Raw genomic sequence first — 24,648 nt, forward strand, 5'->3', positions numbered from 1 at the left:
TCGACCCACGCACGCCCACACAAACACAGAACAAAGCGACAGGAAGAGTTGTCTTATAAATCTATTGACTTTGCTGCTCTTTCATGCTGCTGAGATATGAAATGAATTCAAATCTGTAGATCTGTCCTTTCTGACTGACACTTTTGAGTACAGCGTATTTGGACTCCGGTCATCAATCTTCAAAGTTTGCATCAATACCAGCTATATGCTAGTGCACTTCTTGCTTCTCTCCTCCCACCTGTTTGTCAGGTGTTGTGGCAGACCACAGATCATTAGCACTTCTCTGCTGTCAGAGAGCATGATGGAACATTGGGACAGCGGATGCACATTTTCCAGCAAAGCATCTCACTTAATATTTAGTTTCGTAGTGCAGCAACAAACTTTTGATTTGATATAACACAAAAATACATAAAAAGTTGCTCCAGCCAGAGACAACAACAAAAAAATATAGAGGATAAAACACAATAAAGCCTGAATGCTGAAGTCAAGGACTGAATCCATTTCTAGGAGAAGCTGAGAAAGCACTGATTGATTGCTATGATAATCAATGATGATTCTGGTTTGACAGGTGAGTGGAATTCACTCCCCATTCTTAACCACACTAAGGGTGTTGGATATGTGCTGCAGGCGGCGGCTTTACTAGCCAGACCAGCCTTAGGCACAATTATTTAGGCATTCTGAATATGTTTTCAAGCCATCAAGTGATGATGATGATGTGATCTCTTACAGTATTGCCTCATTTCTCTCTTTCTCTCTTCTTCTCTCCCCCTCCTCCCTCCATTGCCCATTCCGGAGCAGTTTGGCCGAACGGAAGTGATTGATAACACGCTGAACCCGGACTTTGTGCGGAAGTTTGTCCTGGATTTCTTCTTCGAGGAGAAGCAGAATCTTCGCTTTGATGCGTAAGTGGAGACCTCGTTTCACTCTTTCCCTATATTCCATTCCTCCTCTCGTTTTCCTTCCCCTCCTCTCTTTTATACTCCTGTCCATCAGACAGTGACTCTAGAGGTTTCATTAGCAATGTTCATAATCTCTTGATTTACTAAAGGCGAATTCAATCAAACCAGAGTCGTGTTCAGTTGGGCACACCGTAGCAAAACCTTTTGCAACAGACAATGAAAATCGGTGTTCTTATTAGACAAGCACAGGTAGTACATCCCTGTTTCACTTGATAAGAAGACATGTAGACCAATATGATTCTCTCACCTCTATGTACCACTGTACTTATGACATTTACAGCATTAACATAATTGTATTGGTTAAGAACGTTGAATCTAAAGTGCATTCTTGCAGCATTTTGCAGGATAATTACTTTTTGACTTATCTGGAAAAGTCTGACCTATAAAGTTAGTCAACAAACTACTTTCAAACCCAACACCAACATTATAGCTCCCATTTGCCTCGAATCCACTCCCAGCTCTCTCTCCACTGCGAAGGCAGCTCACAGTAGAAGCCAGGGTTGGAGGGAGTTGTGGGATGTTACTGTCCAAACTTCACTTCTCCCCCAGAGAAGGGGGGGATCAATAGCCTCAGCAGGAGGCCGGAGGAGGAGAAGAGGAGAAGAGCAGAGTCCCCAGCGTGGGGCAGGTTGAGGTAGCCGGGGCCGATCCACCCCCAGATCTGTCACATTGATTAGACTACACACACACACACACACACGATCAATAACGCCGTCAAAACACCAACCGATCGCCACTGCCAGATCCACCACGCAGACAGAAAGCATTAGTCAAACAAGGAGAAGCAAATAATGTAACAGAAGGTTGATAGCAGTGTAGTCGGAAGGCATACAACAGCGGTTGTTGTATTTCGTTCAAATCTTGTCAAGCAGGAGGAAGAAAGTCAAACATTATTTTAAGAAAAAATGATCTTTGTTATAAGATGAGGAGCTGACAAAAGATGTGCTTTTAAAGAGAGTTGGATATTTAAAAAAAACAGTACTCTTCAGAATCAGAATTGCACAAAGTCACATGGATCATAATAACATCAGGTCTTCCTGTACTGATTGAAAACCTCACACTATTGTCCACTGTGCAGGAATAGATTGAAGAGGGCTTCATCAGTCTTTTCCTAAATTGAGTGATGAGGGTTAGATGTGCGGGAGGTGAGTGTGGGGGTTGTGTTGGAAATATTCTCCTCGCCATGGCAAGAGGAAGGAGTGGGACGAGCCCTATCAGAGAGGAGTGAGAACAAACACTTTACACCAGCCTTGATCCTACTCCCATTGATTGACACGCAGTGATGGACACACACACACTAGGCTATATACACCATATACAGTTATTATTACAAACAACAAATATACAGTGAACTTTATATTATGTACATCATTTTAGGATTTTCTGTCCGTTTGGGGTCTCCACATGACTTGTTAGTCATAATCTCTAGCAAATGACTCCCTAGGGGTTGTGTAAATCCATGTGTGCAGTGTCCCTAATAGGACATATCTTTGGTCTGGGATTGGAAGAATTTGGTTCATTACCTAATTGGTTCATTACCTAACAGTGAACAAGTCAGTTTAGTTAAAAATGCATGCACACACAGGTGGAAAGCCAGGTGCACACACACGCACACACACGCACACACACACACACACACACACACACACACACACACACACACACACACACACACACACACACACACACACACACACACACACACACACACACACACACACACATAAATACATATGCCACTGTCACACATACCACAGTCAAAATGTAATATACTGTAATTGGAAAATAACAGAATTTCAAAGTCCTTGTATAATCTTTAGGACCGGATAGGAGCAGAAGAAGGGAGACAACGTAGAGGGAGCGGAAATGCGTAGGGTTTGTGCAGGGATTGAATCAGGATCCCCGTCGCGAGAAAAAGTACAGTTTATGGTTCCATTGGTGAGAGTGTTACCCACTCTACCAGACAAGTCTTACCGGCACAGGCACATGCACACATTGAGTTCTCAGGTTTGGCAAACCCCTTCCCCTGGGAAAGCAGCCATGCTTTGAGAGGAGTCCTAGTCTCCTGTGGAAAATAAATCAATAGAGGTGAATTATTCAGTAATACAATTACACACAGACACTCACTCACACACACGCACACCACAGCACAAGACTGACTGACTGTCACTCTTGGCTGTTACACATTTTCTTTGCTGACAGGCTGATCCGCATCTCGGATCATCTCTGATGTTGTCCTTCACACGATAAAGATCCTCAGATTTTTGGACTCCCGAGTGGCGCAGCAGTCTAAGGCACTGCATTTCAGTGCAAGAGGCGTCACTACAGTCCCTGGTTCGAATCCAGGCTATATCACATCTGGCTGTGATTGGGAGTCCCATAGGGCGGCGCACAATTGGCCCAGAGTTGTCTGGGTTTGGTCGGGGTAAGCCATCATTGTAAATAAGAATTTGTTCTTAACCGAAATCCCTAGTTAAATAAAGGTTCAATAAAAAAATATATATATTATCAATTTTTTTTACTTCAGACTTAAAACATCTTCAAATGCCACACTTAAAAGTGCAATCTCACTTTTGGCAGCTGAAAACCCCCTAAAGTGACAACCTGAAGATTCCCTAACAACAGGAGTGACGCTTCACATTAATGAATGTGCCCTAATTAGTGTACTAATGTGGTTTGCTAATATGTGATAGATTGATGGCTCATTAATGGCTAGCGCGTGTGCTATATAAATCAAATCAAAGGTTATTGGTCGCGTACACAGTTTAGCAGATGTTATAGCTGTCATGACTTCCGCTGAAGTCGGTCCCTCTCCTTGTTCGGGCGGCTTTCGGCGGTCGACGTCACCGGTCTTCTAGCCATCACCGATCCACCTTTCATTTTCCATTTGTTTTGTCTTGTCTTCCCACACACCTGGTATTCATTCTCTCATTACATGTCGTGTATTTAACCCTCTGTTCCCCCCATGTCTGTGTGTGTAATTGTTTATTGTTGAGGTTGGCACGCTTCCGGCTGGTTTGCGCCGGGTATATTTTATTACCCGTGCTATGTGGCAGCCTGTACTTTGGACTTGTGTTTTTGTACTTTGTGCTGCCTCACTGGTTCGTTGGGCATTTGTTTTGTGACGCAGTTGCGTTCTGTGCAAATGATTGCCTTAGTAAAGTGCTTTGGCCACTCATCTCTTCTTTCCTGCGCCTGACTTCGATGCACCAGCTACACTCACCTCTTGACAATAGTGTGTGCAACGAAATGCTTGTGTTACTAGTAACAGTGCAGTAAAATGTCAAACAAGGACACAAATAATAAAACATTTGAAACAAGAAATCAAGAATAAGTGCTACATACAGATGTAGGAGCTTAATTTGAGCCAGTTGGCTTCAGCAGGAAAATAATCCTGCAGCAATTGGAAATGTGAATTATTATGTGGATTATAATTAATGGACATTTTTTGTAGGGCTTTTCCTAGGTATCCGTTAGAGTTTTTACTCTGTTTGTTCAGAACATAACAAGAGGTTGATACATTTTTCGTCAGGGCAAATCAAATGTGACATTTTAAAGTGAAAATTACAAACGTTATAAGCCTTTTTAAACCTTGAATACACTACAAGTTTGCTGTGCAGGGAAGTTATCAGCAACAAAAGAGTGATCAAATGAAGATCCTATATCTGTAAGTGCCTGTCGCAAACTACGAAAGTGTGTCACCATATTTACTGCCCTGTGAACTGGAAATGGGGTCAACACGGTAGTTAAAAGGATTAGCCCCTTTTTTAAAATTTTTGCCTAAAATGACATACCCAAATCTAACTGCCTGTAGCTCAGGCCCTTAAGCAACAATATGCATATTCTTGGTTCCATTTGAAAGGAAACACTTTGAAGTTTATGGAAATGTGAAAGGAATGTAGTAGAATATAACACAATAGATCTGGTAAAAGATAATACAAAGAAAAAACAAACATTATTTTGTATTTTTTTTGTACCATCATCTTTTAAATGCAAGAGAAAGGCCATCATTTATTATTCCAGCCCAGGTGCAATTTAGATTCTGGCCACTAGATGGCATCAGTGTATGTGCAACATTTTAGACTGATCCAATGAACCATTGGATTTCTGGCCAAGATGTTCATAAATGACCAGCATGGTTAAATAATAATAATCACAGTAGTTGTCGAGGGTGCAACAGGTCAGCACCTCAGGAGTAAATGTCAGTTGGCTTTTCATAGCCGATCATTGAGAGTATCTCTACCGCTCCTGCTGTCTCTAGAGAGTTGAAAACAGCAGGTCTGGGACAGGTAGCACATCCGGTGAACAGGTCAAGTTTCCATTGCCGCAGGCAGAACAGTTGAAACTGGAGCAGCAGCACGGCCAAGTGGACTGGGGACAGCAAGGAGTCATCATGCCAGGTAGCCCTGAGGCATGGTCCTAGGGCTCAGGTCCTCCGAGAGAGAGAAAGAAAGAAAGAGAGAATTAGAGAGAGCATACTTAAATTCACACAGGACACCGGATAAGACAGGAGAAATACTCCAGATATAATAGACTGACCCTAGCCCCCCGACACAAACTACTGCAGCATAAATACTGGAGGCTGAGACAGGAGGGGTCAGGAGACACTGTGGCCCCATCTGATGATACCCCCAGACAGGGGAAAACAAGCAGGATATAACCCCACCCACTTTGCCAAAGCACAGCCCCCACACCACTAGAGGGATATCTTCAACCACCAACCTACCTGTCCCAAACCTACCAAATGTGCCTAATTTGTTTATTAATAACTTTTCATGTTCAAAATTGTGCCGTCTCAAACAATAGCTTGGTATTCTTTCACTGTAATAGCTACTGTAAATTGGACAGTGCAGTTAGGTTAACAAGAATTTAAGCTTTCTGCCAATATCAGATATATCTATGTCCTGGGAAATGTTCTTGTTACTTACAACCTCATGCTAATCGCATTAGCCTATGTTAGCTCAACCGTCCTATGGAAGGGACACCGATCCCGAAGAAGTTAACCACCAGTGAAAATGTTAAAGGCCATTTATTACGATGTTCACTACGTGGTGGTAGACAAAGGGCATTGATGTGTGTAAATGGCACCCCCGAGAATAATGACTCATCATGTTTGGTGACGGAGAAACGTAATTATCGTGGCACATCTTGTGACCTTTTGCCGCTCCTCAATCAATAGCATGTTGATGAAACACTGGCCATACCGGCTATTGACGGCTATTCTCAACCCTGTGTATCAACATATTGATCGATATCAACTTATTGTATGATGGAATTAACCTTCATCCGGGCAACATACCTAAGTGAGGACCGAGGGGGTATGTGGAAATAAACTGGGTGCCTATTGCATTTCCAGGATAGTCCAGATATGGATCTTCAAGGCCCCAGGGGAGCGCTGCAGCTGTGGTCTCCCTGATACGGGGTCACAAGAGGTGGCTCCAATAACAGGGAGAGATCCCCTGGCGGAGGTGGATGAATAATTTAACCACCCCCTTCCCTCTAGAGATTATTTTTAGCATCTGAATCACAATAGATAGCGAAGATGGATAGTGCTGTTGAGGTACTGTAAGGGCTTCGAGATATGGATAGAGATACGGGCCTACATGGATTACCCCAAGGGAGTTGTATATATTAGAATGAGCCCATTTGATCTGGTCATTGAAGTTGAAATATGAGTCTCATTCGATAGGGGATTCAAGCCACACATTGATGAATAAATTCAGAGGTGTACTATACACTCGGAAACTAGATGGAACAGGTTATCTAATCTAATATCTATACATACTTGCTTTTATTTCTACCTTTCAATCTGATTTGATTTGCAAAGGTAGACAGTGCTGAGAGAAGACAATATCCTTTTCTCTTGTATTTCTAAAGGAATCATTATGTAGAAGAAGAAGAGTGGGAGATAGAGAGTCAGTTACGTCAAAGAAAGGCTTCCCACTCTGTTATATCTAGTGTATCGCTGTATATCAAGGCTATGAGAGGCACAGGAGAAATATAAAATATATATAATACTGTCTATGATGCTCAGCCGTATCCTGAAGATGTTTCAAGATAGGCATGGGGCCCACTGATGTACGTAACTCCTGTCTTTATTTGCCATACCTTTCCTGAATTATGAGGATCCTATCCTCAGGTCAATTACCTTGCGTTCCGAGAAGTAGCTGTGTTTTTTTGAAAAGAGAACTCAGCTACTCATCGAGCAGTGAGAACAGAGAAGCAAAGGTACGTCATTCGGCTCTCCGAAGTCCAATGACTTGTCAAAAGTGTAGGGGAGCTCACATAATTTTCTTCCATTTACAGTAGATAATACTGGAATTTACCATGACTGTCTGATGCACAAGTAGAGAAGGATGGAAAACAAAATGGAAGATGAAATAACTTAGGCTCAGCTGGTTCAGGTCAGAAAGATAGTGTTTTGATTTTGAACATCTTGCTAAGAGAGAGTTGGAAGTAACACTATCCTTGGAAGGTTGCCCTCTAGGCATAAAACAGACACTTTCAATACAATAGTACAGGGGTATCTATCAGATCGATCTCAAGCTACCAGTAGCTCACAGCCCACCTATGAGTAGTTTGCCAAACAATTCAGAAAAGTACATGCGTTTTTCACATTCCACCGCAAACTGTCAAACAAATCTTCCACCGCTAAAAACAAATCAGACACTGCAAGCTACTGGCTAATATCCAAGCAAAGCCCAATTTACATTATCTCACCCCTGGTTAGCAACTATTGGTTTAAAAATCCAAACATAATGGGGTGCTAGTGAGCAAATGTAGAAGGTCATGTTTTTCCAAGCTCCTGCTGAAATTGCATTTATTTAATACTTTCTTTGTGCTTTGACCCATAAATAACTAGGAAACACAGCCTTTGAATGAGATGCTTTACTTGGTTCAACTTTTATTTTTGATTTAAAGTTCAGCGGAGTCACTGACAAAAGAGAAAACACTAGGCCTAAGACGAGGAGCTCGAGTTCTTCAACAAGTGGGAGCATCGGCTCCTCCCCTCGGGTCGGCGAAAAAATGAACACAGAGGATTTCAAGACCGGGATTCTTGCTGCCCTCAGAGCGGAAATTTCATCTCAACTCAAGTCGGAACTCAAGGAGGCGCTCAGTGAGGACTTTAATTGAATTTATAAGTTGGAGTTACAAGCAGTCAAAAATGAACTCGCAAAGCATGCAGCAATAGTTCATACTGAACTGGATACAGTTAAGAAAAATGTCTCCGACATGGAACAAGGCTTGTCAATATGCTCAGACGACACGACTATGCTACAAACCACGGTTAATTAAGAAGCTCGCAACTGATGTGGCTAGCCTTAACCTGTTAGGGCTAGGGGGCAGCATTTGCACGTCTGGATAAAAAAAATGTACCCGATTTAATCTGGTTACTAATCCTACCCAGTAACTAGAATATGCATATACTTATTATATATGGATAGAAAACACTCTAAAGTTTCTAAAACTGTTTGAATGGTGTCTGTGAGTATAACAGAACTCATTTGGCAGGCAAAACCCTGAGACATTTTCTGACAGGAAGTGGATACCTGATGTGTTGTATTACCTTTAAACCTATCCCATTGAAAAACACAGGGGCTGAGGAATATTTTGGCACTTCCTATTGCTTCCACTAGATGTCACCAGCCTTTACAAAGTGTTTTGAGTCTTCTGGAGGGAGATCTGACCGAACAAGAGCCATGGAACGATGATGTCCCATTAGACACCTGGCGCGCGAGTTCATGTTGGGTACCCTCGTTCCAATACGTTATAAAAGAGTATGCATTCGTCCACCTTGAATATTATTCATGTTCTGGTTAAAAAAGGCCCTAATGATTTATGCTATACAACGTTTGACATGTTTGAACGAACGTAAATATATTTTTTCCCCTCGTTCATGACGAGAAGTCCGGCTGGCTTAGATCATGTGCTAACAAGACGGAGATTTTTGGACATAAATGATGAGCTTTTTTGAACAAAACTACATTCGTTATGGACCTGTGATACCTGGAAGTGACATCTGATGAAGAGAATCAAAGGTAATGGATTATTTACATAGTATTTTCGATTTTAGATCTCCCCAACATGACGTCTAGTCTGTATCGCAACGCGTATTTTTCTGGGCGCAGTGCTCAGATTATTGCAAAGTGTGATTTCCCAGTAAGGTTATTTTTAAATCTGGCAAGTTGATTGCGTTCAAGAGATGTAAATCTATAATTCTTTAAATGACAATATAATATTTTACCAATGTTTTCTAATTTTAATTATTTAATTTGTGACGCTGACTTGACTGCCGGTTATTGGAGGGAAACGATTTCCTCAACATCAATGCCATAGTAAAACGCTGTTTTTGGATATAAATATGAACTTGATAGAACTAAAAATGCATGCATTGTCTAACATAATGTCCTAGGAGTGTCATCTGATGGAGATTGTAAAAGGTTAGTGCATCATTTTAGCTGGTTTTATGGTTTTGGTTACCCTGTCTTTGAATTGACAAAACATTACACACAACTCTTGTAAATGTACTGTCCTAACATACTCTAAATTTATGCTTTCGCCGTAAAACCTTTTTGAAATCGTAAAACGTGGTTAGATTAAGGAGATGTTTATCTTTCAAAGGGTGTAAAATAGTTGTATGTTTGAAAAATTTGAATTTTGACATTTATTTGGATTCAAATTTGCCGCTCTTGAAATGCACCTGCTGTTGATGGAGTGCACCACGGGTGGCACGCTAGCGTCCCACCTAGCCCATAGAGGTTAAAGAACATTGCATACATTTACAAGGTTATATGCGAAGATCCAATATCAGGATAATGTTGGTAGCTGAGGACCCGGGCTCAAGTTCTACTTCATCGGTCTCAAAGTTATTGATGGAAGCCCTCACATTGGATAAAGACGTCCTTGAAGACCGCTCACATCGGGGCTTTCAAGCAAAAAGCCTGCCGGAAAACTTTGCGTCATTGTGGCTAAAATACACTGCTATCAGGATTGTATTGATGTCCTTCGGCGTGCAAGAGAATTTGGCCCACTTCGATACAATGGAGCACCCATCTCTATCTTCCCAAGGGGCATAGCTGAATGTTCACCTATTTGGAGATTAGGGTAATGAACGAATGTGTCTACTACTGCAGACTCAGTCTCTCGTTTGTAGATACTGTATAGCGTTGCCAGTGGTATCAGTTGATATTGTTATTATTAGGTAACATTAGTGCCTTAGTTCTGGACTTTCCCAGCGAATTCTTAAAATAATTCTCAGATCAACTCTCTCCTCTTTTGCTTTCCGTATGAGGAATCATTCTCCTCAAATGCTTTACTCTCAACAATGAGACAAGCATGTATTTAACTTGTTCTGAAAAAGGAAAAAAACCCTCTAGATAGTGGTTCATATAGGCCAATTTCTTTACTGAATTGCCAAGTAAAGTTAATTTCTAAGATGATTGCCTGCCATTTTGAGTCAGTCCTTCCCTCCATTATCTTTACAGATCGAACTGGTTTCATAAAAAATTGTCATTCTTTTTTCAACATCAGACATCTTTATAATATACTTTATAATTCCTCTTCATCTGACACTCCAGAGATATTGTTATCACTTGATGCTGAGAAGACGTTTGATCGAGTGGAGTGGGATTATCGATTTTATACTTTCAAACAATTTGGATTCAGTCCCAATTTTATGTCCTGGATCAAAGTCCTTTACTCCTCCCCTAACGCACAAATAATAACCCTTCATCCCATTTCCAACTTCAACGTGGGACAAGACAGGGTTGTCCTATATCCCCTCAGCTGTTTGCCATCGCAATTGAGCCTTTATCCTTAGCAATACGTAATAACACCACTATCAAAGGTATTTGAAGAGGGGGCTTAGAGCATACAATTTCACTCTATGCAGATGACATGCTATTATATACACTGCTCAAAAAAATAAAGGGAACACTAAAACAACACATCCTAGATCTGAATTAATGAAATAATCTTATTAAATACTTTTTTCTTTACGTAGTTGAATGTACTGACAACAAAATCACACATAAATAATCAATGGAAATACAATTTATCAACCAATGGAGGTCTGGATTTGGAATCACACTCAAAATTCAAGTGGAAAACCACACTACAGGCTGATCCAACTTTGATGTAATGTCCTTAAAACAAGTCAAAATGAGGCTCAGTAGTGTGTGTGGCCTCCACGTGCCTGTATGACCTCCCTACAACACCTGGGCATGCTCCTGATGAGGTGGCGGATGGTCTCCTGAGGGATCTCCTCCCAGACCTGGACTAAAGCATCTGCCAACTCCTGGACAGTCTGTGGTGCAACGTGGTGTTGGTGGATGGAGCGAGACATGATGTCCCAGATGTGCTCAATTGGATTCAGGTCTGGGGAACGGGCGGGCCAGTCCATAGCATCAATGCCTTCCTCTTGCAGGAACTGCTGACACACTCCAGCCACATGAGGTCTAGCATTGTCTTGCATTAGGAGGAACCCAGGGCCAACCGCACCAGCATATGGTCTCACAAGGGGTCTAAGGATCTCATCTCGGTACCTAATGGCAGTCAGGCTACCTCTGGCGAGCATATGGAGGGCTGTGCGGCCCCCCAAAGAAATGCCACCCCACACCATGACTGACCCACCGCCAAACCGGTCATGCTGGAGGATGTTGCAGGCAGCAGAATGTTCTCCACGGTGTCTCCAGACTGTCACGTCTGTCACATGTGCTCAGTGTGAACCTTCTTTCATCTGTGAAGAGCACAGGGCGCCAGTGGCGAATTTGCCAATCTTGGTGTTCTCTGGCAAATGCCAAACGTCCTGCACGGTGTTGGGCTGTAAGCATAACCCCCACCTGTGGACGTCGGGCCCTCATACCACCCTCATGGAGTCTGTTTCTGACCGTTTGAGCAGATACATGCACATTTGTGGCCTGCTGGAGGTCATTTTACAGGGCTCTGGCAGTGCTCCTCCTGCTCCTCCTTGCACAAAGGCGGAGGTAGCGGTCCTGCTGCTGGGTTGTTGCCCTCCTACGGCCTCCTCCACGTCTCCTGATGTACTGGCCTGTCTCCTGGTATCGCCTCCATGCTCTGGACACTACGCCGACAGACACAGCAAACCTTCTTGCCACAGCTCGCATTGATGTGCCATCCTGGATGAGAGTCACTACCTGAGCCACTTGTGTGGGTTGTAGACTCCGTCTCATGCTACCACTAGAGTGAAAGCACCGCCAGCATTCAAAAGTGACCAAAACATCAGCCAGGAAGCATAGGAACTGAGAAGTGGTCTGTGGTTACCACCTGCAGAACCACTCCTTTATTGGGGGTGTCTTGCTAATTGCCTATAATTTCCACCTGTTGTCTATTCCATTTGCACAACAGCATGTGAAATGTATTGTCAATCAGTGTTGCTTCCTAAGTGAACAGTTTGATTTCACAGAAGTGTGATTGACTTGGAGTTACATTGTGTTGTTTAACCTCTATGGGCTAGGTGGGACGCTAGCGTGCCACCCGTGGTGCACTCCATCAACAGCAGGTGCATTTCAAGAGCGGCAAATTTGAATCCGAATAAATGTCAAAATTCAAATTTTTCAAACATACAACTATTTTACACCCTTTCAAAGATAAACATCTCCTTAATCTAACCACGTTTTACGATTTCAAAAAGGTTTTACGGCGAAAGCATAAATTTAGAGTATGTTAGGACAGTACATTTACAAGAGTTGTGTGTAATGTTTTGTCAAGTCAAAGACAGGGTCACCAAAACCATAAAACCAGCTAAAATGATGCACTAACCTTTTACAATCTCCATCAGATGACACTCCTAGGACATTATGTTAGACAATGCATGCATTTTTAGTTCTATCAAGTTCATATTTATATCCAAAAACAGCGTTTTACTATGGCATTGATGTTGAGGAAATCGTTTCCCTCCAATAACCGGCAGTCAAGTCAGCGTCACAAATTAAATAATTAAAATTAGAAAACATTGGTAAAATATTATATTGTCATTTAAAGAATTATAGATTTACATCTCTTGAACGCAATCAACTTGCCAGATTTAAAAATAACCTTACTGGGAAATCACACTTTGCAATAATCTGAGCACTGCGCCCAGAAAAATACGCGTTGCGATACAGACTAGACGTCATGTTGGGGAGATCTAAAATCGAAAATACTATGTAAATAATCCATTGCCTTTGATTCTCTTCATCAGATGTCACTTCCAGGTATCACAGGTCCATAACGAATGTAGTTTTGTTCAAAAAAGCTCATCATTTATGTCCAAAAATCTCCGTCTTGTTAGCACATGATCTAAGCCAGCCGGACTTCTCGTCATGAACGAGGGGAAAAAATATATTTCCGTTCGTTCAAACATGTCAAACGTTGTATAGCATAAATCATTAGGGCCTTTTTAACCAGAACATGAATAATATTCAAGGTGGACGAATGCATACTCTTTTATAACGTATTGGAACGAGGGTACCCAACATGAACTCGCGCGCCAGGTGTCTAATGGGACATCATCGTTCCATGGCTCTTGTTCGGTCAGATCTCCCTCCAGAAGACTCAAAACACTTTGTAAAGGCTGGTGACATCTAGTGGAAGCAATAGGAAGTGCCAAAATATTCCTCAGCCCCTGTGTTTTTCAATGGGATAGGTTTAAAGTCAATACAACACATCAGGTATCCACTTCCTGTCAGAAAATGTCTCAGGGTTTTGCCTGCCAAATGAGTTCTGTTATACTCACAGACACCATTCAAACAGTTTTAGAAACTTTAGAGTGTTTTCTATCCATATATAATAAGTATATGCATATTCTAGTTACTGGGTAGGATTAGTAACCAGATTAAATCGGGTACATTTTTTTTATCCAGACGTGCAAATGCTGCCCCCTAGCCCTAACAGGTTAAGTGTTCCCTTTATTTTTTTGAGCAGTATATGTCTGACCCTTTAACTGGTCTTACAGAGATCCAGGTTCTACTAAAAACATTTGGTCAAATATCCAGGTATAAGGTTATTCTACAAAAAACTTAATTGACGCCTATTAATCCTTCTGCCATGCAAACTTATTTTAGTCATGTACCTTTCAGAGTGACTACACAGAAATTGAAATATTTGGGAATTGGGGTCACACACAATTTCAGAGATCTCTATAAAGCCAAATTCCCTCCCTTGAAATGCCGCCTGAAACAGGATCTTGAACGCTGGGATTTACTTTCTCTTTCTTTGGGCGGAAGAATTAACCTGTTGGGGATAGGGGGCAGTATTTGCACGGCCGGATAAAAAACGTACCCGATTTAATCTGGTTACTACTCCTGCCCAGTAACTAGAATATGCATATAATTGTTTGATTTGGATTGAAAATACCCTAAAGTTTCTAAAACTGTTTGAATGGTGTCTGTGAGTATAACAGAACTCATTTGGCAGGCCAAAACCTGAGAAGATTCCAAACAGGAAGCGCTCTCTCTGACTATATCTTGGCCTTCTTGATCATCTCTAACCAAAACAGGGGATCTCTGGCATAACGTGACATTTTCTAACGCTCCCATAGGCTCTCAGAAGGCGCCAGAACGATGAATGGTGGCTTTGCAGGCCATGGCTGAAAAACATTAGCGCATTTGGTAAGTGGTCGATCTGAGGACAATGAGACTGGAGGCGCATGCACGAGCCGACACCATGTTTACTTTCTCTCTCTTTGAACGAAAACAACGACTCCCGGTCGGAATATTATCACTTTTTTTAACGAGAAAAATAGCATAAAAATTGATTTTAAACAGCGTTTGACATGCTTCGAAGTACGGTAATGGAATATTTTGAATTTTTTTGTCACGAAACGCATCGGGCGCGTCACCCTTCTTTACCCTTCGGATAGTGTCTTGAACGCACAAACAAAACGCCGCTATTTGGATATAACTATGGATTATTTGGAACCAAACCAACATTTGTTATTGAAGTAGTAGTCCTGGGAGTGCATTCTGATGAAGAACAGCAAAGGTAATCAAACTTTTCTAATAGTAAATCGGAGTTTGGTGAGTACCACACTTGGTGGGTGTCAAAATAGCTAGCCTGTGATGGCCGGGCTATCTACTCAGAATATTGCAAAATGTGCTTTCACCGAAAAGCTATTTTAAAATCGCACATAGCGAGTGCATAAAGGAGTTCTGTATCTATAATTCTTAAAATAATTGTTATGTTTTTTGTGAACGTTTATCGTGAGTAATTTAGTAAATTCACCAGAAGTGTTCGGTGGGAATGCTAGTCACATGCTAGTCACATGCTAATGTAAAAAGCTGGTTTTTGATATAAATATGAACTTGATTGAACAAAACATGCATGTATTGTATAACATAATGTCCTAGGATTGTCATCTGATGACGATCATCAAAGGTTAGTGCTGCATTTAGCTGTGGTTTGGGTTTATGTGACATTATATGCTAGCTTGAAAAATGGGTGTCTGATTATTTCTGGCTGGGTACTCTGCTGACATAATCTAATGTTTTGCTTTCGTTGTAAAGGCTTTTTGAAATCGAACAGTGTGGTTAGATTAACGAGAGTCTTGTCTTTAAAATGGTGTAAAATTGAAGTAATAGCATTTCTAAGGTATTTGAATATCGCGCCACGGGATTACACTGGCTGTTGAGTAGGTGTCCCACTGGCCCAGAGAGGTTAACACTGTTAAAATGACTGTATTACCTAAATTGTTATACTTATTTCAATGTATTCCTATCTTTCTGACAAAATATTTGTATTTTTATCTCCATAGATAAACTGATATCTGCTTTTATCTGGAATGAGAAAAACCCTTGGATATGTAAGAGTGTATTGCAGAGATCTCATCCCCAGGGTGGTCTAGCACTTCCGAACTTTCAATATTATTACTGGGCAGCTATATAATCATTCTATATTGGATGACAGAAATCCCTGATGTTACAGTCCTGAAATGGTTGACCTTGGCGATCCCATCCTGTGGCCCCACCTCCTTAGCTGCCTTACTCCCGAGTGGCGCAGTGGTCTAAGGCACTGCATCTCAGTGCTAGAGATGTCACTACAGACCCTGGTTCGATTCCAGGCTGTATCACAACCGACCTGGATTGGGAATCACATATGGCAGCGCACAATTGGCCAAAGATTGTCCGGTCTAGGTTTTGTCTGGGGTAGGACGTCATTGTAAATAAGAATTTGTTCTTAACCTCTCTGGGCTAGGTGGCACCAAATCGTCCCACCTACGTAACAGCCAGTTGAATCCTGTGGTGCAATTTTCAAATACCTTAGAAATGCTATTACTTCAATTTCTCAAACATATGACTATTTTACAGCTATTTAAAGACAAGACTCTCGTTAATCTAACCACACTGTCCGATTTCAAAAAGGCTTTACAACGAAAGCAAAACATTAGATTATGTCAGCAGAGTACCCAGCCAGAAATAATCAGACACCCATTTTTCAAGCTAGCATATAATGTCACATAAACCCAAACCACAGCTAAATGCAGCACTAACCTTTGATGATCTTCATCAGATGACAACCCTAGGACATTATGTTATACAATACATGCATGTTTTGTTCAATCAAGTTCATATTTATATCAAAAAACAGCTTTTTACATTAGCATGTGACGTTCAGAACTAGCATACCCCCCGCAAACTTCCAGGGAATTTACTAACAATTTACTAAATTACTCACGATAAACGATCACAAAAAGCATAACAATTATTTTAAGAATTATAGATACAGAACTCCTCTATGCACTCGATATGTCCGATTTTAAAATAGCTTTTTGGTGAAAGCACATTTTGCAATATTCTAAGTACATAGCCCAGCCATCACGGGCTAGCTATTTAGACACCCAGCAAGTTTAGCCTTCACCAAAATCAGATTTACTATAACAAAAATGTTATTACCTTTGGTGTTCTTCGTCAGAATGCACTCCCAGGACTTCTACTTCAATAACAAATGTTGGTTTGGTTCCAAATAATCCATCGTTATATCCAAATAGCGGCGTTTTGTTCGTGCGTTCTAGAAACTATCTGAAATGGTAAATCAGGGTTACGAGCATGGTGCAATTCGTGACAAAAAAATTCTAAATATTCCATTACCGTACTTCGAAGCATGTCAACCGCTGTTTAAAATCAATTGTTATGCAATTTATCTCGTAAAAAAGCGATAATATTCCGACCGGGAATCTGCGTTTCGGTAAATAGAGGAAAAAAGAAAGACGGGGGCGACCAGTGCACGCGCCTAAGCCCACTGTCCCCTGATCGGCCACTTGAAAAAGGCGATAATGTGTTTCAGCCTGGGGCTGGAATGACGACATTCAGCTTTTTCCCGGGCTCTGAGAGCCTATGGGAGCCGTGGGAAGTGTCACGTTACCGCAGAGATCCTTTGTTTTGGAAAGAGATGTCAAAGAAAGCCAATAAATGGTCAGACAGGCCACTTCCTGTAAAGGAATCTCTCAGGTTTTTGCCTGCCATATGAGTTCTGTTATACTCACAGACACCATTCAAACAGTTTTAGAAACTGTAGGGTGTTTTCTATCCATATCTAATAAGTATATGCATATTCTAGTTACTGGGTAGGAGTAGTAACCAGATTAAATCGGGTACGTTTTTTATCCGGCGGTGTAAATACTGCCCCCTAGCCCTAAGAGGTTAACCCCTGGTTAACCCCTGGTCCGTTGACATCCAGCGAAAAATCCTATCACTATTAGCATAACGAAATTTAATATATGTTTTTTTTCAAATATAGGACTATGTTATATCGTTTTATAGATACACTTCTCCTGAATCGAACCACGTTGTCCGATTTCAAAAAGGCTTTACAGCAAAAGCAAAACATTAGATTATGTTAGAGGAGTATATCGTAAAAGTAGCCACATAGCCATTTTCCGACCAACCACATGCATCACAAATAACCAAAAAACAGCTAAATGCAGCACTAACCTTTGACAATCTTCATCAGATGACACCCCTAGGACATCATGTTACACAATACATGCATTCTTTTGTCCGATAAAGTTCATATTTATATATAAAAACAGCATTTTACATCGGCGCGTAACGTTGACTAACTATTTTCCCTCAAATGCATCCGGTATAACAGCGCTACAATTTACTAAATTACTATTCGAAAACATTTTTAAAATGTAATATTGTCATTCTAAGATTTATAGATGAATATCTCTTGAAAGCACCTGTAATGCCAGATTTAAAAATAACTTTACTGGGTAATCACACTTTGCGATAAAAGGCGATGCGATACGCAGAAAATATGCTACCGTTACAGGTCAGCGCCATGTTGGAACAATCGCATATCAAATCTAGTCTTGTATACTATTGTCAATAATCCCTTACCTTTGATTATCTTAATCAGAAAGCACTTCTAGGAATCCCAGGTCCACAACAAATGTATTTTCGTTCGAAAAAGTGAATCCTTTATGTTCCAATAGCTTGTTCTTGTTAGCGCGTTCTGAAGGCTGCACCAAAAGTGCCGTCGTGCGCGGGACTCCACTTTCGAAAAAATGCATTTTTTTTTATTTAGGTTCGTTCAAACATGTCAAACGTTGTATAACATAAATCTTTAGGGCCTTTTTCAACCAGAGCTCCAATAAGATTCAAGGGGGACGATTGCATTGTGTTTCAAAACGTTTCGAAAGGGGAGGGTAGCCAGGGGTGCCGGCGTCATAATGGTGATGGCCCTCTCCATGTGACCACGTTCCACTGTGTCTCATTCATTCAGTTTTCACAGTAGAAGGCTCAAATCACTTTGTAAAGACTGGGGACATCTAGTCGAAGCAATAGGAAGTGCTCAATGAACCATCGCTCACTGTGTGATTTACAGGCAAACTGATGAAGTTGAGTCCGCAATTCAGAATTCCACTTCCTGTTACGATTGGTCTCGGGGTTTTGACTGCCATATGAGTTCTGTTATACTCACAGACACCATTCAAACAGTTTTAGAAACTTTAGGGTGTTTTCTATCCACAAGTATTAATTATATGCATATCCTAGCTTCTGAGTTTGAGTAGGAGGCCGTTTAAAATGGGCATGAATTTATTTCAAAAATCGCTGTAGCGCCCCCTATCCTAGGCGAACGACAAGAGGTTAACTAACTTTCCTAGTTAAATAAAGGTTAAAAAAATACACTGCTCAAAACTTGCATTAGCTGAACCTGTTTCCAAATACACAAAAAAACCATTGTGAAACATTCTCAAAAAAATCGGGAAACATTTCAGGTGATCGTTTGGTCTCAGTGAATTTCCCCTCTAGATTCTATTTTTACAATGAACCCTATTATCAAAGGGGGCATAAGCTTGATCTATACGTTATTAAACTCACACAATCTGGATTCCCTGAACTCTCTTAAGAACCAATGGGAAGATGATTTAGCAGAGTATGCTTCAGAGAATACATTCTTAATCTATATGTCTAAGACATGCTGTAATTCAATTTAAAATTGTATTTATTTTATTGTTATTTTTTTATTTATTTTTTAACTTCTATGGGCTAGGTGGGACGCTATTTCACAGCCAGTGAAATATCAGGGTGGCAAATTCAAAAACAACAAAATGTCATACACTTCTCCTTGATGTAACCACATTGTCCAATTTCAAAAAGGCTTTACAGCAAAAGCAAAACATTAGATTATGTTAGGAGAGTACATAGACAAAAATAATCACACAGCCATTTTCCAAGCAAGGACATGTGTCAATAAAACCCAAAACACAGCTAAATGAAGCACTAACCTTTGACGATCTTCATCAGATGACACTCCTAGGACATTGTTACACAATACATGTATGTTTTGTCCGATAAAGTTCATATTTATATCCAAAAACAGCATTTTACATTGGCGCATGATGTTCAGAAAATGTATTCCCACCAAAACTTCCGGCGAATGTTCACATCAATTTACAAAAATACTCATCATAAACGTTGATAAAATATATAACAATTATTTAAAGAATTATAAATAGACTACCCCTGGATGCAACCGCTGTATCAGATTTTAAAATAGCTTTACGGAGAAAGCACATTTTTCAATATTCTGAGTACATAGCTCAGCCATCACGGTGAGCTATTCAGACACCCACCAAGTTCGGGGCAACCTACACTCAGAATTAGTATTAGAAATATTCTCTTACCTTTGCTGATCTTCGTCAGAATACACTCCCAGGACTGCTACTTCCACAAGAAATTTAGTTTTTGTTCGAAATAATCCATATTTATGTACAAATACCTCCGTTTTGTTCATGCGTACAGATCACTTATCCAAAGGCATAACGCGCGAGCGTGGAACGAGAGACGAAAAGTCAAAATGTTCCATTACCGTACTTAGAAGCATGTCAAAAGCTGTTAAAAATCAGTCTTTATGGTATTTTTTATGTAAAATTGCGATAATATTCCAACCGGACAATAGCATATTCATTCAAGAAGAAAAAGAAGGAACGGCGTGCTCGCGTGACCGCGCATATCCAATCCCTTTGTTGCCAGGCAGACCACTCAGTAACTGAGCTCCTATTATCTGCCCAGTGACAGGAAAATGCTCAAACCACTTTCTGAAGGCTTTAGACAGCCAATGGAAGCCTTAGGAAGTGCAACGGCCCCCCACGGACACTGTAGCTTCGATAGAGAATCAAAAGAAGAACTACAATTCTCACACTTTCCACTTCCTGCTTGGAATTTTCTCAGGTTTTTGCCTGCCATATGAGTTCTGTTATACTCACAGACACCATTCAAACAGTTTTAGAAACTTCAGAGTGTTTTCTATCCAACTCTACTAATAATATGCATATTCTAATTTCTGGGCCAGAGTAGTACCCTGTTTAAATTGGGTTCGTTTTTTCATCCGACCGTGAAAATACCGCCCCCTTGCCCAGACAGGTTAATCACACCTGCCCTCGCTCCCCATCCCTGGCTCTCGAAGGCGCCAGGCTCCCCAACATTACGCACTCCTGCCACCATCAGTATGCACACCTGCCTTCCCCCTGTCATGTGCATCAGCAATTATTGGACTCACCTGGACTCAATCACCTGTTTATTACCTCCCCTATATTTGTCATTTCCCCAGTTCTGTTCCCTGCTGCTGCCTTAATGTTCGTATGCCGTTGTTACCTATGTGCTGACGCTGTTCCTGTCTTGTTACCTATCTGTTCCGCATTAAATGTTCAACTCCCCGTACCTGCTTCTCCTCTCCAGCGTCGGTTCTATCAGAATGCAGCAGCCATCAAACAAAGCATCGGGGAGTGCTGGCTTCCGGGGGTGCCTAAGCCAGCTCGTCGGGCTGTCACGCCCTAGCTGGCTCGAGAGGTTTCTTGCCCCGGTTGGCTCGGAAGGCGCCCATCCCACGTCAGGCCTCAGCCGGATCCGCAGGGTTTTACGCATCAGCCGGCTACCCAGGCGTCTACACTTCAGCCGGCTCATCAGGCTCCCATGTTCTGGCGGGATCATCAGGCTGTCACGCCTCAACTGGGTCCTCAGGCTCTCACGCCTCAGCCGGTTTGCCAGGCTCCCACTGTCCAGCGCCCAGGCCTCCGCCGGCCTGTCAGGCTTGCCGGTTGGCGCTCCTAGAGAGGGGGGTACTGTCACGCCTGCACCCGCTCCCCCTCCCTGGCGCTCGAAGACGCCAGGCTTCCCAGCATTACGAACTCCTGCCACCATCAGTACGCACACCTGCCTTCCCCCCATCACGTGCATCAGCAATTATTGGACTAACCTGGACTCAATCACCTGTTTATTACCTCCCCTATATTTGGGGAGAGGTAATCCCCGTACCTGCTTCTCATCTCCAGCGTCGGTTCTATCAATTTACAATGACGGCCTACCCCGGCCAAACCTAGACGACGCTGGGCCAATTGTGCGCCGCCCTATGGGGCTCCCAAACATTTTTTTTTTCAAACATAACACAATATCTGCCAATTGATTATCAGCAATATCGCCCATCTGTCTGTGTGGTGCGCGTGTTTGTCTATCACTTTGTGTGTAGCCAGTTAGTAATGCTGATATTCATAGAGTATGCAATTTAGGTCAAGTAAAAAGAAAGTGCAAAAATCTAATATGCATGTAAAGGATACACCTTGGTGGTCAACGTAATGTAGTACATTTCTTTCTCCATCCATATTACCTTGAATGCATCTTCCATATGCGCTGTTGATCTTGCTCATCATTTACAAAAGGAAAAGTGAATGGGAAAATACATTTGTTTCCTCACCTGTTTGTGTGTTATTTCAAAAAACAAACTTGATAACTTGAAAGCCCCAATCACCAGGGTCATTTTAAGATGTCAGGCTTGAAAATACCTTCAGGCATTTTGTCACAGTGAGCCACTACCCAAACCAGACGCATCTGGTTTCAAGTGGTCATCCACTTCATGTGATCTTCTTCTGCTGTCTAGTGGATGAACTGGGTATCATACAGGAAATGTACTTAAAGGTAGCGACTTCAGTTTTCTTCAAATATGTATATCATTCCTGTAAGATGAAAAATGAAGGCATGGCACATTGCACAAGCCCTGCGCTTTTAAAATGGCCATGTTTCTAAGGGAATTTGCACATGTTTTGAGCGCCAGCATTAATTAAAGATATGACATTTATTTATTTAATTTTTAAAATCCTTTTGGAACAGTAATCGGTGATATCTTTTATTTCAAACCTACAGTAGTCTTTCAAATCTCTTATTACCCAACATGGGGACAATTGGAACATTTAGCTTTTCTTTGCCTGTTGTTGCTCTGGCTTTGTAATAGTCACTTTGTTTCCTGTATCAGGACCCCACAGTTCTTACCTATCTAACAGTGCTGAGTATGTGTTTGTAGGACTTATAGTTTTGACATCAAAATGTATTTCATGAAGGTAGTGTACAATATAGGTGTCACTTAGAAAATGCAACCAGAGCGTATCAGAGTTCAACAGTTATCTGCAAAGTAGGCTTACTTGACAGAACTGTATTATGATTATTTGTATCAATCTGGGATTGATACATGACATGTGCAGCAGCAGTACAGAAACATCGCTAGCCAAACACATTCCTCTCCTAGATGTGCAATTGAAGTGGAATTACACTTAAAAATCTAAATGTATTCATTTTTTCCCAGACTTCAAACATTTTCTTTTGATGTGATATAAGCATTGACATTGACTCAGAACACCCCATTTTGTTGTTTCTCTTCTGAAAGTGAAAAACAAAACAAAATCCAAAACCAGAATTCGGGAAAATACAAAACCCCCTTAGAGTTGTTAATGAACCATTATTTTACCAGGTATATTGACAGAAAACACATCTCTTGTACACCAAGGAAGGGTTGTTGGAGGTAAGAGAAGAAGAGAATGTACCTATTTGAAAGCTAGAAAGAAATGAGTAGCTCACAACTTATTTTGTGTTTCTTTAAGCAGCTCTCATGCTAGAAAAGGTTGGAGACCACTGCTATAGTATGACCCTATAGTTTTTAAACCTATAGTTGTTGATCCTATACAGTAGTTTGCTTCTATATAGCATGTAGTTGCTAAACTCTTCCAGAACATGCTTGGCTGTAGTCTAGGGGGGATTGACGGTGATGCTGGAATTGTCTATTGCTGCTCCTCCTGCGGCCAAAAGGCAAATAAAGCCTAGTCTCTTGACTCATACCAAGATGGAAGTAGAAGGAGCCTCTAGCTCTGCCTCAATTATTGAAGATAGTGGTTCACTTATTATCAAAGGCAGCCTATCCCACCACAGCCCTGTATCAGTGGGGTAGAACTAAAAGAATAGAAGAACTGAAGAGCCAGAGTTGGTGTTGTGCTACTGTTTTGTGGCTACAGCAGCCTATAAAGGCCTTTTGTTGTTGATAAATGTAATTAATCGGGCACGGATAATAACCCATTCCATGGGCCCCTAGCCGCTATCACTTTTTCTGGGTTTCCTGTCAGCCCAGGTAAGCCTGTGCGTTGATCCGTGCCTGTAAATAAGGTTTTGTATATTCGGCCTCTGAATAGGATCATTTGCCTCCCAGCTAGCAAATGCGCATGACAGAAAACAAGAAGGTTTTCCTCTCGTTAGGATTTGCTATGTATCAATGTGGTAATTCGTGGTAATTCATGCCCCATCTCCAAGGATATCACAATGTGTTTAATGCCGGTCCTTTGTCTCAATTACAAAGAACTGCCCCATGTTTGTCTGTGGTCTGCCATGTAAATGAGGGCTATCCAATTTTTGGGCGAGTCTATCGCTCCTCATGGCGCTAAATCTAATTTTGCCATCATTTCCAGGCTTATCCTACTGTGCGGTAATTTTATTTGATACCACCGAAGCCAGGCTCTGCATTACATTTTACATCGCCAGAGATAGGATTTATAGTAAGCGAGTAAGGGGGAATTCTGATTAAAAGTGATGTATCAAGAGAGATGGATGATTCATTAAAGAGGGAAAGTAGGGAGGGAGATAATAATAAAAGTGAGAAAGGCTCTGGAGTTTAGAGATACTGTAGAAAGCTTATTGTTTGATGGTGCTCTCTGCCATTTTGGTAGATTTTGATAATGTGGTTGCTATAGCTTTCTTGGTCTTCAGGAGAGCCCCTCTACTTTCCCTCATGATACACATTAGCCCCTAGCTTTCAGTTCTTTTACTAAACACTTTTGAAAGATATCTTACATTTTCATAGGACCAAGCCAAGCCCTTAGAAAAAAGGAACTACCTAGAACCAAAAGGGTTCTCCTAGAGGGACAGCAAAA

At 41.4% G+C, this 24,648-nt stretch overlaps 1 protein-coding gene across 1 annotated transcript in view; it reads left to right on the top strand.

Moving 5' to 3' along the window:
* The first annotated feature begins 800 nt into the window (after nucleotides 1-800).
* Nucleotides 801-24,648, top strand: part of LOC106565248 (copine-9) — a 152,855-nt gene continuing 129,007 nt past the window's right edge. The window contains exon 1 of the mRNA XM_014132145.2: nucleotides 801-902. Coding sequence (XP_013987620.1) covers nucleotides 899-902 — 4 coding nt within the window. The 5' untranslated portion in view covers nucleotides 801-898. The remainder of the gene's footprint in view (nucleotides 903-24,648) is intronic.

The sequence above is a fragment of the Salmo salar genome, chromosome ssa12, assembly GCF_905237065.1.
Source record: "Salmo salar chromosome ssa12, Ssal_v3.1, whole genome shotgun sequence".
Lineage (NCBI taxonomy): Eukaryota > Metazoa > Chordata > Actinopteri > Salmoniformes > Salmonidae > Salmo > Salmo salar.